The 16,536-nt window shown below is 38.8% G+C and overlaps 2 protein-coding genes across 6 annotated transcripts in view; both read right to left on the reverse strand.

Moving 5' to 3' along the window:
• kif20ba (kinesin family member 20Ba) overlaps positions 1 to 7,852 on the reverse strand; it is a 42,316-nt gene extending 34,464 nt beyond the window's left edge. For all 5 annotated transcript variants that reach the window (XR_010914942.1, XM_067511906.1, XM_067511898.1 and 2 more), the window contains exons 1-15: positions 7,734 to 7,852; positions 7,036 to 7,153; positions 6,227 to 6,316; positions 5,779 to 5,901; positions 5,431 to 5,569; positions 4,679 to 4,863; positions 4,499 to 4,553; positions 4,015 to 4,221; positions 3,635 to 3,746; positions 3,138 to 3,209; positions 2,841 to 2,987; positions 2,279 to 2,441; positions 2,004 to 2,156; positions 1,787 to 1,912; positions 160 to 299 (exon numbers count right to left, since the gene is read on the reverse strand). Coding sequence is in view for 4 of the 5 variants with exons in the window: in XM_067511906.1 (XP_067368007.1) it covers positions 160 to 299; positions 1,787 to 1,912; positions 2,004 to 2,156; positions 2,279 to 2,441; positions 2,841 to 2,987; positions 3,138 to 3,209; positions 3,635 to 3,746; positions 4,015 to 4,221; positions 4,499 to 4,553; positions 4,679 to 4,863; positions 5,431 to 5,569; positions 5,779 to 5,901; positions 6,227 to 6,316; positions 7,036 to 7,149 (1,826 nt within the window). In the remaining variant the exon portion in view is untranslated. The remainder of the gene's footprint in view (positions 1 to 159; positions 300 to 1,786; positions 1,913 to 2,003; positions 2,157 to 2,278; positions 2,442 to 2,840; positions 2,988 to 3,137; positions 3,210 to 3,634; positions 3,747 to 4,014; positions 4,222 to 4,498; positions 4,554 to 4,678; positions 4,864 to 5,430; positions 5,570 to 5,778; positions 5,902 to 6,226; positions 6,317 to 7,035; positions 7,154 to 7,733) is intronic.
• Positions 7,853 to 11,051: 3,199 nt separating this feature from the next.
• ankrd1a (ankyrin repeat domain 1a (cardiac muscle)) lies at positions 11,052 to 16,536 on the reverse strand. Its single transcript, XM_067511939.1, has 9 exons — positions 16,387 to 16,536; positions 15,426 to 15,608; positions 14,049 to 14,177; positions 13,625 to 13,732; positions 13,441 to 13,539; positions 13,251 to 13,349; positions 12,905 to 13,003; positions 12,535 to 12,633; positions 11,052 to 12,157 (listed from the first exon to the last, which is right to left on the reverse strand). Exons 1-9 carry the CDS (start codon positions 16,411 to 16,413, stop codon positions 12,065 to 12,067), a joined length of 936 nt encoding a protein of 311 aa, XP_067368040.1. The 5' UTR covers positions 16,414 to 16,536; the 3' UTR covers positions 11,052 to 12,064.

A 16,536-nucleotide genomic window follows, 5' to 3' on the forward strand; every position in this document is an offset into this window, starting at 1 on the left:
TATGTTAATGAAATTTAGCAAATTGTCATCTTACAAACTTCCTATTGCAAGACTAGGAAATCCCAAGTACTTGTATGGAGCAGTGCACTAAAATAAGATAACGAATCACTGTATATGCTTTCCTGAACATATGTATAAAGTAGGAAAAAAAAACCTTACTTATAGTCATTTTGCATCTCAGAGAAAAGCTCTGAGAACTCCCTGCTAATTTCGTCTCTGACTCGTGCCTCCATGAGCAGACTGTCTGCTCTCTCCTTCTTCAGCTGTACCTGCAGCTGTTCCAACAGAACCACTTGTGTCTAAAGAAGAGCACACAAAACAGGAACAAATATATATACACACTACTCACAAAAACTTAGGGCTATTCAACTTTCGAGTGAAATTTATAAATAATGTCAAAACTTCATGCTACAGTGATATTATATCATGAAAGTAGGACTTAAAGTAGAAGCACGCAATGGTAATTTCTTCATCTGAAACAATTTATGGAAAACAAAAGCTAACAGTGGTGGCCAGCAAAGGAAGCGAGATGAGCCTACTATAAGGTGTTTCAGTGCCAAGTCCAGTGGGAATGCAAAGGCAGAAACAGGCCACTGTGGTTCCCAAGTAAGTGCTGTTAGCCAGCTTCCGAAAGCCAGTTTCAGAAAGTCAGCATCTCTCACGGTAATACCGCGCCAGAATGACATTACCAAATTTCTGGTTAAACACCAAAAGTTTGTCTACTCTACCTCCTCAACTTTAGTGGAGATCCTTTGGACTAGAGACTCTTCATAAAAGCATTTGACGGGGTGGGGAGTAAATCAGGATGACAGTGATTGGCTCTGTTTTTTTAGAGCCGTATACAAGTGGGCAACCTAGAGAGTTGTTGTGTTCACATGGAACTGGACAAAGGATACAAAAAAATCCAAGAGACTTTTAAAGGAGCATTTTGGCAATGGGTATCTCTGTAGAGCTCTGTAACCTACATGGCTAAGGCCTTAATTCAACAAACAATTAAAGCTGATGATCTTGAATAAAGTAGTGAAGGAAAACACAACTATTAAGGAAAGGCAGTCTGTGCATGGTGAACACTAGACATAATCAACATTTGGATAAGGGCCCAGGAACAGAGAGAGCATTCTTGCCGTAGTTCCTGTTCAAGTAAAGGCAAAAAAGGGCAACAAAGTAATTACTTCATAGGCATTCTTTGATCCTGGCAGCACGGCCAAATTTTGCACAGATAAACTTCTTGATGAGCCAAATCTACATGTGAAAGGGGTTACCCTTCTCTTACAAATATGGGGGAAATGACTAGTAACAGGTTAACAGAGTAGGAAGTAAGCCACTTGGAAACTAATAACATCATAGAGTTAAATGAGTGGTATTCCAGTAGGCAAAGACAACATCCTATGACAAAAGGTTCATCTTTCAATGGGACAGTGACCCTAAGTACACAGCCCAGATAGCAAAAGAGAGGCTATGGGACAACCCCTGAATTACCTTGAGTAGCCCAGACAGAGCCCAGACTTTAAACCGATTGAACATTTTCTGAAAGTATTTTCTGTCCTTACTGATTAACATAGTACATAAAGATTACTGGAAACAGAAGACCTACTGAAATAGCACTGACTGAGGTAATTTTGTAATTTCTTTCTTAAATGTGTTCTTTGCTTCCAATTTTTAACTAAGGATCTGACACTCTTGTTAGTTACATAATCTACTTATGTATCCGCTTTAATGACAAGCAACTAGCGACAACTTCTTTATTTAGTACATTTAAAAAAAAAGGAAAATGTAAGGGACTGACCTCGTGCATCTTTTTACTAATGACAATTTTAGCGTCATTTTCATCACCATCTTCCTCATTGCCAGTCTGATCCATTGTGTCTTCCATCAGACTATTTTCTTCTTCATACTCATCATTGTAATTCTCCTGGAGAAAATATTTTTAATATCAAGAATATGCTGATTATCAAATGACAATACCAGAAAAGGTAAGTAAGGTTTAAACTCCTCTACCTTACCTGTACATCCTCCAGGCTACTCTCCCAGCCAATCAGTGAGCTCCTCCTGCTGCCACGCAGTGTCTTCCTCTCAGCATTATTGATGATAAAGGAAACTTCACTGGAAGATGTCTGGGGGATAATGGGAAGGGGCCTGGTAAACAGAACGAAAACCTAGAACAGAGGAAAAAAGAGGCCAATTAATAAAATATTCATCAACAGAATGTTTTTGAAATTTGGCCGGTTCCTTAAAACACCTGCTGACTCAAGTCAGCTCAGAGATCTCGTGTACATACCTTCTGTGCAACAGCAGAGAATTTGAGTACATTGACAGTCTCATCATACATGGAGGCACACTGGTTGATGTTGACAATCATACAGGCCTTTCCTCGACCACAGAAAAAGCCCTGCAGGTAGTGGGTCAGCTTGCTTTCTCTGAAGGGAACATGCTGAAGAAGTCTGAATGAAAGAGCAGAAAAACAGCTTAATTGGTCTTGACAATCTGAACACTGCTGCTACATTCCTTTTTATATGTGTATTACTCAATTTTGACCAATGGGGGGAAAAAAAAACCAAACTGAGGCACCGGACATCAAAGACCTATTTAAACATTCAATAGACCCAGGGCTACTATAGAAATGTATTGAGTTTAGGTGTGTCCCCACTTGATGAATTAAAGTTAAAAATCACATTTTCACTCTGGGTAAGGTTTAATCAACATCTAAAAAATTTATTTAAAATTAAATTTGTAGCTTTAGCTGCGAGAAGTTATTATTTTGAGTTGCCCCTTTATATTATATAATTTCTGTGGTTTTAACATCACTTGAAAACTAAATATAAAGCAGGGAATGGTCTCACTTTGCCTGCTGATTATGTCGTAGTGCGTTGATGCATTTTCCCAGGATAAGCAGAGAGGTGTTGATGTTTCCAGCTTCCTTCAGACGCTCGCCTTTATTGTGAGTCTTGGCGCATCGCTCTGACCCAGCCAGGTCACACAGACACAACCTGATTTAACACATTTATCCACATACACAACATTAGGACTCTTGCCCCACAAAGAATGATGTATATTCATGTTCCATTATTTATGTGTTAATTAAGTTTCATAAGATCTGATTTATAGGATAGTTACATTTAAATTAAATGCTCACTCACTCGCTGACTGTGTGAACCCTTGGAGTTCCTGTATCTTCAATCTTCAAAATGCGAATTGAGAATATACTGTGACTGCACACGGACAACAAAGAAAGTGGCAAATCCATTTTAGTAACATTGTATTAACATAACGTAAATACGGTACACTTAGGATAAAAACGATAAAATATAGATTAGACCAAATGTAAGGCTTTTCAGAATTTGGTCCACAGTTTGTGCTTTGCTTTGGACTCAGTTTTCTAAATTTGATATCTGAATATGTTAGAGTGTAGAGGTAGCCAACCCTGGTCCTCAAGAGACGTTGTCCAGTAAGTTTTCCAACTATTGCTGTCCTACTCACTGTCGATTACCTGTATCAGGTGTGTTCCTGGAACACACCTGATCCAGGTAATCAGCAGTGATTATTGCAGGGATATCTAAAAACCAAACAAGGCAGTGGCACTCGAGGACAAGGTTTGGCTATCTCTAGTGCCGATGCTGCTGACCGTCATCCTCACCTTCTGCTGGAGAGTTGGTTAAGTCGGGTGGAGGAAAAGCTCTGGTTCTTTTTTCCCAGCTTCATCACCTTGTAAGCTTCTTCTGCACTATTTACCTGAACCCAATGAAGATCTAAATGCAAAGCACAAAGACAGGATATGACTTTGGTATTTAGGATTTAAAGCTACAAACTGGTAAAACCAAAATCTAACCTTATAGCCCTTGAGACTTGATTAGTAAAAGCATTTGCAAAAATATCTGTAAATGTTTTACAGTAATAATAGGCAAATGTAATAATGTGTTTGCATATTAAAAAAAAACAAAATAAAAGTAAAATAAGAACTATTCAAGCTACTGCCAAGCATTGTGGTAATTGCACATGCCCCCCAACCCTTCAAACCTTTGACAAAAGCGTTGCCCTTGACATCCTGTGACAGGCGCAGTGCGGTCCTCCTCAGGACCCCGGTGGGTACCACCTCCAGGAGGTCATGAATGTTTTCATTGTAAATTTCACAGAAAGAAACCCAAACAGAAAACTGAATGTGTGGTTCCAATTCCAGGCTGATTTTGTCCTCTGCTGCTACAGTCATCCCCAGCATAGAAGGGCCTGCAGCAAAGACAAACACTGAAACCATCACATAAACACTATAACACACAATATAAAACATTCAGTAACAGTAGTCATTTTGTTTTTCCACTTAAATGGAGAACAAAATGCCTTGAATATTGAAGGGAAATACTGAAAACATATTGTATTACTACATCTTTTATTATCAAAGTGCATAGGTGAATGTAGTGTCACATTTGTAAATTCCGTGCAAAAAAACTGCAGAAAGCTAAACAACAAATCAACAGATAATAGTTTTTAAAAACAAAACTCTTGCCTTCAAAGAAAGTCTTATTGGTGGAGTTCAACAGGCTGGCATTGCTCTTCTCATTCTACAGGGCAAAAGGTAAAAATGTTACAAGCTTGGCAGACATGTTCATTAGGTGGATACTGATAAGAAACCAAAGCTGCTGCTGCTCTGCTGAACTACCGTAACAGCCTCAGATGGACAGATTACCTCCTTAAGTTGTCTGAAGAGGTTGCTTCTGAATGCCACTTCTTCTGCCTGCTGCTCTCTGGTGAGTCTAATAAATTCTCGGCTGCGGTGAGGTTTGACGGCCATCCCATTGAAAAGCCGTTCATCAATAGAACTGAAGATTACGTCAAGAGACCTTGGTAGAATACCAGCGTCAGCGTCTGGACCTGGAGTAACAAGAACCTATTGCTGAAATTACCCATGTTTTATCCAAGAAAATTACCACTTCTTGCACCAATCAGCCACATTAATAACACCTGGTGGTTTTAATGTTCAGTAGTCCGAATGGACACACTGACCGGTCTTCAGCAACAGTCACTAGCACTTGCTTATAAGTAACTAAGTAGAGCAACCTGCACAGAACATGTTTGATATAATAGTTAGTTCCATCAGCTCACTATTTCAATTTCTAGTGTTTTTTTATTGTTAAGACTGCACTTGAACTGACAGCCAGCTGGTAACTTGACAGCCAGCTGGTAACTTGGATAATCTAGCTATGTGGTATGAACAGATCCACCATAGCAGAAACTACAATAACAATGTTACTACACTTATATACCTTGAATTATTAACATATACCTTATTCATTATCTACAATTTAAGAACACAGCACTGAATAACACAGCATCAGATATAAAAGCACATGCTCGCCCCAAACAATGTCCCAAACTGAATCGATTATTTTTAATTTAGGTGTGCAGTGCTCGGTAAACATATGATAGAATGAAACAAACCTAAAAACGTGTGGGTCTTCCCTGCGTTGGTGACTCCATAAGTGAAAACCAGAGAGTTTCCTCCTTCAAGAACATCTTTCACTAAATCTTTCACTGTGCCTTCAAAAAGCTCTCTCTGTGTTGTTTCTGGACCATACACCTATTGGAGAATGCAAAAAAGCTTATGAGTAATAAGTCAAAATACTAAAAATAATAACATTAGATATGAAAAAACAACTTAACTACTTAACTTAGCTACTTATTTAATTGCAGAAGCAAATATCACTTGGAAAGACAATTAATGTTTTGTGGCCTAAATAACTTAACTTTTTTAGCATATTTATTTGTTATTTATTTGGAAAAACCAACCTGAGAGAACTGGAAGCGCTGTCCGCTCTGCAAAAGTGATCTGTCACTGCTCAGCCTTGCTGAGATGGACAAACTGGGGGGCTTCAAAAGAACAGTGTCAGGGGGCTCAATGGTAACACAGTCCTTTGTTTAAAAAAAAAAAAAAGAGAGAGAGGGAGTAACACAAAAAACAACAACTAACAAAGCATTATTTTATTTGTGTTTATGCCCAATCAAATGATCTGTAGAAGGATTCACTAAGTTATCAGAGGAATTCAGTCAGGTTTTACTTGTAGAAAGAGTGAACTGTAAAGCAGCCTGTTTTGGGGAAAGGCGTGACATTCTTTAAGAAGTACTTTCTGAGTAAGTGAGACAACTAATCATCAACCTTATAATCGGCTAACTTTTCAACGGCTTCCTTCACATTTGAAGAACTGCTGAATTAATGTTTTCTTTTCTGTATTTTTACCTGTGACTCTCCATTGTCCCTCTCTGCTGACGTGAAGGGTCTGACACGAAGGTACACCTGAAGGTGTTCTCTCTCCTCAGTGTTGGAAGTCTGCACAACACATCGAGGTTCAAACAAAAATACAAGAGGAAACGCAATGATTAACGTATTTGGCCTTATGCTGAAGCTCATATCTGGATTAATAATTTAGACAACAGCGTGCGACATGAATTAAACATATATTTTTGTGCAATAACACACAAATTGGAAAAAACAACCTGTAGGAATGAGACAGAATGCTTAAGGGTGATCCTTGACTTTTCAGTTCTTAATTGAAAAGAAAGAGATTATCAGGGATCTAAGTGAGGGAATACCTTTTATTGAGTGCACGTTTAGAGAAGTGTGAGGCTAGTGTGGCCAAAAATAGTACGTCTTATAGCTTAACGAGGAAATCATATAGAAAATGTGTTCAGTCTTACAAATAAAAAACAATGCTTCAATATAAGGCAATTTGTGAATTCCTGTTTTATAACGCATTTTAAAAAATAAAGCCAAACAAAAAGAAGTCGGATGTAAAACCAAATCAGCTATGAATCATCAGACAGCCCCTTCAAAAATATATAATCAACTAACATTGCAATATTCTGTAAATGTAAAAATGTAAATGCAAATATTCTTCTCCAAAACTGGAGGACTGGGACACAAAGGGGGAAGGGATTTTCTGCCTTATGACACTTGTGTAACCTTGACCTTAATAGCCAAGTTGAATCCTTTTCATGATTGCAAGCAAATGCACTGGGAATGTTAGTAGTGAATTACGCTCTCATTACCATGTTTAGCTGCGAGTCTGGCAAAGTGGCAAATGCTGATGAGAGGTCTCCTTTCATATCGTTATCCTTCGACTGTTCCCGTCTGTCAGTCCTGATATTGAGGGATGACTCCATCACCCTGCAACAAATGAACACAAAACAATTGTTAGAGACAGAACACACCCTTACCACAATAAGGGTCAATGTGTAGACCCTCAAAAAGCCAGGCACAGTGTAACTATGACTCCACAGTCTTAGAGGATTTTCAACATTCAAGTTTGTATCTGATTTGCAATTCAACAGTTAGTTCACACGTTACCGCAGTCAATAAAAAAAACTTAAACCTAAGTTTGAGGACAAAGTATGTTACCGCTATGACAAGGAGGTCCAAGTGTTATGAAGAGCTCACCGTTCCCTTTTTTAATATCACGTATTTTGTACGTGCTCCCTTACTATGGGCTAATGTCGATTCAACGCAGACTCGGATTCAAGTTATGTTCATTAGTTGCAGCAACTGAGCACTGGAAGTTTCTTGGTGAAGCTAACGTTAGCATTAGTTAACGCGACAGACAGCTAAGCTAGTTAGCTGGAAATTTTCCGCTAGCTAGCAGCCGCACCTGTCAACTAATTATTACAATACAGTTTAACAAATGTCCGTTTGCTTCCTTAAAGAAAATCGACATTGCGCTTCTACTGTAATATCACTCAAATATACTTACGTGGCAGTTATGTTTAGGACATCTGGTACAAAAACAGAACAATATTAATGTTATTTAGTGCGCTAAGGTGCTAACCAAAGTTTAGCTAAACACAACAACACAGTCTCGCGGTCTGAGTTTAAAACAGACCAATCGGGTTCGAGCACTAACTGGACATGCGTCATTTTAGTGTTGCGTTCTGTGTTCAATAATTGCTCGGAAATTATTAAATCTCGTGCCTAGATCCAAAGGGGACCAAGCTGTAACGGTGTGTTTAAGTGAGCGATTTAGTTTAGTATGGGAATGGAACAAAAGTGTTACTGTAACATCAACAAGGTTGTCGAAGTTTGAAAATGCTAAGAAAACTAGAAAAAAAAGCTCTAATAATAACCATATCTATTGTACCGTGCTATCAAAGTAATGATAAATGAGATGAACAATACACAATTTGTATTTTTCTGTTGGTTTACTGAGGCAAACAATGTGACAAATACTAACTGCAATAAAATAATGAATTCATTACAAAGTATAAAAATCCTACCATAGAAGCCCAATAAAAAAGTATAAGCTAAGAGTTTGGTCTACGGTAGATTCATTGTTCTACTCTATTAAAAGTCTGTCTATCACTTTTAAACTCGCAGGGTCAGGGTTTAGAAGAGGACAACTTACCACAGAAAACATAAAACGAGTCAGTGGATAGACTTGGCCTATTTGGGAAAGCAACACATCAGCTGCATAATGGAAATGTTCACAGTGACAGATGAGAACTTTTCAAATATCAACAGCAGGCAAAATGACCAGACAAAATATGTTGAGCAAAACAATCTGTAAAGATAAATCTCAATGTTTGTGTGAAACAATTCTGCACTAAGCTGCAGCTGCATGCATTAAGATGAACTACTGGAGATACGTTTCATTCAAACATCTCAAATATGTCTCATTACGATGCATATGGTTGCTGGGCATTCGCAGGATTGAATGCGAAAAATGTGAAAACACTGTTACTTTTCAGGTTGTGCAGTGTTCCAAACAAAGACAGACCAAACCCAAGAATAGCAGAAACTAAAGGGTTTTCACAAATGATGGGTTCTTCCCTAATTAGTATTATTTTTTTAGTTCATGTGGACAAGATTTAAATGGCCCTAAAGCATTGTCACAGTGTACTCTATTACCTTCCAGTTTCTGGCAGCTTTTTGTATCAATAAATATTAAGAGATACTATATTGTCGAATGCAAATCTACGTTTAACTTAATTCTTTAACTTGTAAGTTGTGTTCGTGTCTTCCGTCTTTTTATCTTGTGGTTTTGTTTTGGTATAAACCAGTTGCCCTGTTTGAACAATTAAAGTGACTGACTGCATTTTTTGCTATTGGATCATTGGTTGACTTATTTTTTTTTTTTAAGCCATATGATTATTTGTTTCATATCCTTTTTAATTTATTTTATTCTGGCGCTCATGGAATTCTGTACCAGTGAACTAAAGAACCTCAGTCAGCCATAATTATTTGTTGTCTATCTAAGAAGCTTATTCCCCTCTCCTGAAATGTGGGCAGCTTGAGGCGTGTCGACTCTGAGATAGTTCACACATTAAAGTTACCTGTGAGTCTTTGTGGTGACATGCGATTCTTTAGGTCCTCTGTGAGCTAAATAGTTGGAATAAGCCATCACTTTATGACAGAGTGAGAATCAATGGAAAGCTGTTGATCGAAGGTGCATCAATCAGCCACAACATTAATACCACCTGGTGGTTTTAGTATAAAATTACTACATGGTTTCATTAAAGAATTATGAACTAATACATAATCTCATGGATCATTGTGGTTTAACCACCTGTCAGTGAGTTCAGAGGTTAAAATCAGCTCCACCTTTACCAACAGTGATTTTACAATGACCCTATTCATTTTATATTAATTAGCTGTGCAGTGTCGGTCCAAGCCCGGTAGAAATTTGGGAGGTTGCGTCAGGAAGAGCATCCGGCGTAAAAACTGCTAAATCCACATGCAGACAATGATCTGCTGTGGCAACATATATACATATTTTGCTGTTATTACCATAATCAGTATTGTTCAAACTACATAGTTTTCTTAGTGGAGTACTTATGTAATTTAAGTAGAATGTGGATAATCTGCTTAGTACTTTTACTTGAGTGCAAGATTTAAAGTAGAGAATATTTTAGGCCAATAATAAAAATTTTACTTGAGTTGTGAGTTTGTGTATTTGTACCACCGCTGTACACAGTGTATTACATGTTGCTGACTATGGGGTTGTGTAGCTGCAGACAGCTCCGAGTGGCCATGCTGACCCTGGTCCTCCATGACATTATTAAGACCACCATACTAATGTTAAGGCTGATGGTGTATCTCACAATAGCAAAGACAGTGAGTAAACATTGCTGCCATTCCGCCTCCACAGTTGTGAAACTATCTTGTAATCAAGACTGGGTGATCCAGAGTACAAGACAGCCTCCTGTCCCAGGGCCTCAGACCCTTAGGGGATGTGTGTTGTGAAACCAACCTGGTCTCTGGCAGGTTTTCTTGTTATTAATGAAGGACTTTCCAGAGAACATTACTTTGCAGAAGTAGCTGCTATGAAACCAATTATGTTAAAAAAATCTTCTTTTTTGTTTGAAGTTGGCTTCTGAACCAATGGGACAAAGAAACCGTGGGACAATGTTGGACCATATTCACGCCAAGTACGGAAAAGGTGTCATTTTTGCTTAATTTCCTCTGGGTTTCCACAAGATTAATTACAGTAGATTAGGTGCAGTTTACATGTTAGTAGTTTACTGTGTAACATAATTTGGAAAATGTGTATGGCAGGAGGAACCATGAGTGTGGTCCATTATTTGTCCTCCATTTTGAGCATCTGACTGTCTGCTGCTGTCTCCATCACCAACAGTGTTTGGAGGTTTCTGTTCTCTGTCCTTCACAGACACTAGCTCAGCCTAATCTTCATGGTTTGGTGACCTTAGTGTAAAGGAGTTGGGCTTTGACTGGGCATGAATGTTTTTGCACGTATCATTAACATTTCTGTTTGCTCCCACAGTGGATCTGTGTTCCTTTTATTTCGTGTGTGCTTATGATAACACATCTGATTCCTGTTTAAGTTTGATATGTATCCTTACTGTCTATTTTTGTTCATTTTAAAACCATTGGTATTCATTTTTTGATCTATTTGTGGTTGTCGCAGGACTCATATTGGTCGCTTGGTGTTTCCCAACAAAGCTCAGTCATTTCAGTCAAAGAAAGAATATTAACATTTAGGGCCCCCCCTGTCCTGCTGGGCCGCAGGGTCTGTGCCAAGTAGTGCATGGTCTATATCAGGTCGCTCTCATTAAAAAACTGCTAAAATTCAAAATCATTTTTATTCAAACAATCAATAAATATATTTACATACATCAACAATGACAATAAATCTGGTTACCATTCACTTAAAATATGATTTATCCACATCAACTCTTGTCAAACGTCCTCTGAACCAACTGTAATTGACAGCAGCCTCTCCCTCACACACAGAACATACTCTTTAAAAAATAGTAACAAGTGACGAAATGTGAACAAAATTAAATTTGTCTTTTTTTTTTTTAAAGTATAAATTCAAAAACAATAAATGACCTGTCAATGCTCAGTGGATGATTCTTTATACAGCTTCCATTTAGTAATCTGCTCTGTACATCTGTAAATGATGACTCCTCTCAAACCGATACAAGAACTTACGTTGTCCTGTCTCATCCCTCAGTCTTAAAACACATAAGACCAAAGTCATTGTTTAAACTTCTCTGAATACCAGCAGAAAGAGGCACAGCTGCTCTCTTTTTAACGTTTCACACTGATCTGGATTAATTTTATACATATAATTAACTTATACTTAGCTACAGAATAACACCAGGCAGCCACTCAGACATTAAGTGTGTAGTATTGAAATAAATCAAGCAAAACCCAATAAATCCATTGTTGACAGTCGTCATTAATCAATAAACAAGTCATCTTCTTGATGCAATAACGCTGACTTTAACTCAGCTTAAGAAAAAAAAACATCCTCAAGTTGCCAGTTGAGACATTGTCCAGCAATAATTGGCGTTTGATGAACCTATCAGGGCTAATGATCACGTTATTTCACATTGTTGATCGACTCCTTACTGCCTCCTGGGACAGTCCACAAAACCTATGTGTAGTTAACTCAACAGCCTGCAGAGGAGGCTGCCTCTACAAATCCCTGAACTTAATGACAAATGCTCTCTTGGTTGAAGGCTCCAGCTGAGCTAACCGTAGGCCGTTTTTTCCTGATGAGCCAGCAGACTGTCTGCCTGAACCTCATGCTGAATTCCTGCTTCTAATGGGCTTTGATGGGTTTTACTGGTTGGCCTGCTCGTCGCTGAAGTTACACAGGAGGCTCTTAGCTCCATTCTGCCATGAGTACAGTGTCTCCAGAGGGGTTTTTCCATCCTGCACAGAACAAAAGAAGCACACATGAATCATGACTGTTTTCATGCTGCATGTAGAGTACACTTTTAGTTTATATGTTTCAGAGAAATCAAATCAAATGATCTGGAACATAAAACACACACACTACTGTGAACATTTCAGGAAAAGATTTTTAACTGTCTGGGAATGTCCAAAAAGTCGAGACCGATCCATGGCAAGGTGACCTGAAAACTGTGGCTTACACAACAAAAAGGCTGGATGTTCACTGACGTTCAGACGCCACCTGAAGGTCTGTTGTGCACATTTTACTGTTCCACTTAGTATTAGTCAAATACTGACAATACTCATACACTTTCACAGAAATAGATCTCTGCAGGGTCACATTTTTCTGTACTTACGCAGTTCTTGGTGTGGAGACTGGCCCCGTACATCATCAACAGCTTGATCATCTTGAATCTGTTTATCCTCACAGCGTCATGCATGGGTGTGTCTCCATCCTTCAGTGAGGTGGACAAACAAATTGTTTATTTGAATTACTTGTGTTATGAATATCATAATATTTAAACTGTTTGTATGCAGCTTAATAATGAAACTCCATCGTCACCTGCAGACTTAACCATCAGGACTTAAGGAGAAAGTTTAACAAGTCTAGTGTAGTACCACATTTTGCTGGTTCTGCAGTTGTTTGTGTCGTTTTGTATCCTGCTGCAGTTGATTTACTGTATCTGTAAGAAGTTCTCTGCACTGTATTGCCTGCATTGTCCTTACTCTGTCTTTGGCGTTGACGTCTGCTCCGCAGTGAATGAGATGCTCAGCACACTCACAGTGTCCTGTCCTCACAGCAACATGCAGAGGAGTGCTGTGCAACTGAAGGGAAAGAGAGTGTCCATGACTGATGTGAAACAAAGATCCAAAAATGTCATCAAATCTTTGAATAACCAGTATTTATGTTGTGGGGACACGAGTTATTTTCCACTGGTCTGTTTTTTAAAAACGCCACCAGGTGGTGCCAATATGAGGCACACTAAGAACTGAAAGCAGCTTCAAGCCTTTTTCAGTGACAGTGCAGGTGATCTACAGTAAGGCCTCATCCAAGCTCAGCCTGTGGACCAACCTTGTCTCTGGAGGTGAACTTGGCTCCCTGGTCAAGGAGAAGCTGCAGGGCTGGCAGACTGCCTCCTCTGCAGGCCCAGTGGACTGCTGTTGCCTCCAGCTAAAACAAACATAGATACACACACTGAAATGTTACAATGGTGTGTGTGAGAAGAAGAGACACAAAGAAAGAAATCTTTTAAAACTCTCACCTTGTCTTTTTTCTCCATGTCAGCTCCAGCCTCCAGGAGCTTTTTCATGACCTCCACGTGTCCTTTGAATGAGGCTTTGTGCAGAGCTGTTCTCTGGAACTTTATATAATTTGGAAAAGTTATTATCTCAGCAAGTTTTAATGAGACTTGTTGCATGTTTCCACCCACAGAGGCAGACACTCACATGGTCAGCGGCATCTGGGTTTCCTCCATCGCTCAGGTACTTCTCCAGCACAGGTAGTTTGTTCTCCATGGCTGCTGTTAGAAACAGCTGCTCATCCACAGTCTCTGGCTGGAGGGTACATTCAAAAACTTTGTTAACCTTTGTGTAAGGGAAAACAGTCCTGGGTCACTTAAAGATGAGAGTTATACTTTCTACTTTGAAACTTTGAAGGTTCACGCGGGTTTACTGAACATGCAGTGCAGTTATTTGGCTCAGAAACATTTTAGCATGTTGGACACACCGATTCCATGTAATCAGTCACTGTCTCTGTAACATCATGGGCATCAAAATAAATCTTTTTGTGTTTATATTATGAAAAGCAAAGTTAATTGTATGTATGTGTAGTCAGGACACCAAACATCTATCATTAGGAAGCTAATCTTACTGTGTCCTCAAGCTCTGGCTGTTGTTTCTTGTAGATGGGAACCTTCTTCTCCCTCCTCCTCTTCCTCAGCTGCAGGATGTTGAACAAGTCGTCCACTGTCTCCAACTTCAGCCGGCCACTTTTATCCATCTGAATGGGCAGAGAGAGGACAGAGGACTTCAACAAACAACAGCAAAAAGCTTAATTAGAATTTACAGTGAAATAACCAATATCCAATATTTATGAGCTTGTAAGTAAAATAAAAATAATCATCAGCAAATGAGTTTTTTAGTAAAAAAATATTTTCCAATTTCAATAAAGTCACCAAACAGCAAAAAGTCTCATAGAATGATAAAACCCCACCACTGTACTTCAAAATCCGTGACACCATCATGACCGTCACATGATCGTCACATGCCTACACACAAATTGTAAAACACCTGTACAGCTGGACACTGAATATCCACCTGAAACCTCTCAGATTACATTTTCAGCCTTTACATTGCTGGTGTCTGTCCTTAAAAACATGTGCTGTGTGAAACAAAGTTACGAAAAAATGTATAACATTGACACCTAATGAATATGGTATTTTGGATGTTTAACATGTCAAATAATGTCACATCATTGAAATGTATGAATCACTTTATTTCAGAGTAGATCACTGACCACCAGGAAGGAGGCCTCAGACTCACACATGCCTTCAGAGGGCAGCACAGACTAAGAGACACCCTCATGGACTAATGGTATGAGATCATTTACTGCATTTACTGTGTCCATCTCTTCCGACATACAGTTTTTTGTGCAGTGTTATCTACTGATGTACTTTCATCTCTCTGGTGCTTGCATTAGACTGACTGTTTGCTGATGTTCATGCTATTATATTTTATGTTTTCGTACTTGTTACACAGTGATGTCAGGGAAACACACAACAATTTTAGTTTTTTAATGGCAGGTAATGATTTAAGTATTAAAATCTTAGATTAAGTTCAGTATATTGTCAGTGTGTTTTCTGGTCTTGCACTGTAACTATGTTTTTGGTGTCACAAGGGTTGTACATTTAAATGTGCTTGACACTATACACAATGTAGGTAACTGCTAGTGTTCAAATGAAACTTCTGATGTACTCGTGCTCCTCAAACTGAGGTTCATTCTTCATTTTATGTTCATTTGTACTTGACTACAATTTAGAGACAAATATTGAACTTTTATAGCCACAGTGTCGTATTACTACTATTATGTGCAGTAAAATGATCCAAATATGCAATTTACCATTTGTACTGTTAGTACTAATACTGTTATTGCTTTTAGTATAGTTACTCAGTAAATCCATTAACCGAGTATTTTAATAATGGCTTTCACTCTGGTGACTACAGTAGCACATCATTCGTGTTTTCTTACATTAAGAGCAAAGACGCTGACTTCCTCCTGCTCACCACCACTGTCGCCCTCCTCTGACAGACCTCTGTCCACCGGCTCCACATTTGACCGCCGATCATCCACCTTCTCCTGACTGACTGCCGCCTCATACACGCCCCCATGGAAGTCGCCTGCCTCTTTGCCCTCTGACCTCTTACTGGTCACCTGAATGAAAGAAGAATAGGTGGAGATATTGTTCGCTCTGAATTATTGCTCTGGTGCACAGAGAAAATAAAGTAAGAGGTCTATGAGCAGCTCTCAGCCTTCAGAGTTAACAGAGCAAACACACTGCAGCTTCAGCATAAAACACACATGCTTCACCATCTGTTTGTACTGTATGTACAGAATCTTCATGTAATATCTTAAACAGATTATAGTATAGAGTCCTTCACTGGGGGACAGAGCAGAACAATGTGCAGCAACAATGATCCTCAGTAATGGGCATTTAATTAGCTCAATGCTAAATGACTTTAACCAAATTTGTAATTAAGCAGCTGGTCCCCGAAGACTGTAATGTTAAGGATAGTTAAGCAAATCGGTTAGGTGATTTATGCCTGAGTTTAGGTGAAGGTATGAGTGGGGTTATTGTAACTTTTTCCTGTTTTTCAGGTGGTGTGTGTACTTTTGTTTTTTTTTTCCTCTTTTTTAGTGTATCTATTCGTGTCCATAGGTCAAATATGAAGTATGAAGGCAGTAAGTAATTGAATACATTTACTCAAGCACCGCACTTGAAACAGTTCAATATTCTTTTATCACCTCACTACAGTTTTGCATTTTTACTTGTAAACTATTTTTGCCTTTTTTCTGTAAAGACTCATTTATCTATGAGGAAAGTTTCCATACATACAAATAGAAAATGTTTCAGTTCTGTTTAGGTTCTTTCCTCTTGGCTCCTCCTTACTCTTCACTATCATTCACACTTTCACACATCAACAGATCTTACCAGGTCCTCAACACTGTGCAGTCCCATTCTTCCACTTGATGTGAAGCAGTGGAGCTGGTGGTAAAGTTAAGTCCACTGGTTGTCTGCTGTGAGGGTCAGTGTGACTCTGTGTGTCCCTTCTGTCTGCAGCTGCAGCTTCTTATATGGGCC

This window comes from Channa argus, chromosome 1 (genome assembly GCF_033026475.1).
Source record: "Channa argus isolate prfri chromosome 1, Channa argus male v1.0, whole genome shotgun sequence".
Taxonomy (NCBI): Eukaryota; Metazoa; Chordata; class Actinopteri; order Anabantiformes; family Channidae; genus Channa; species Channa argus.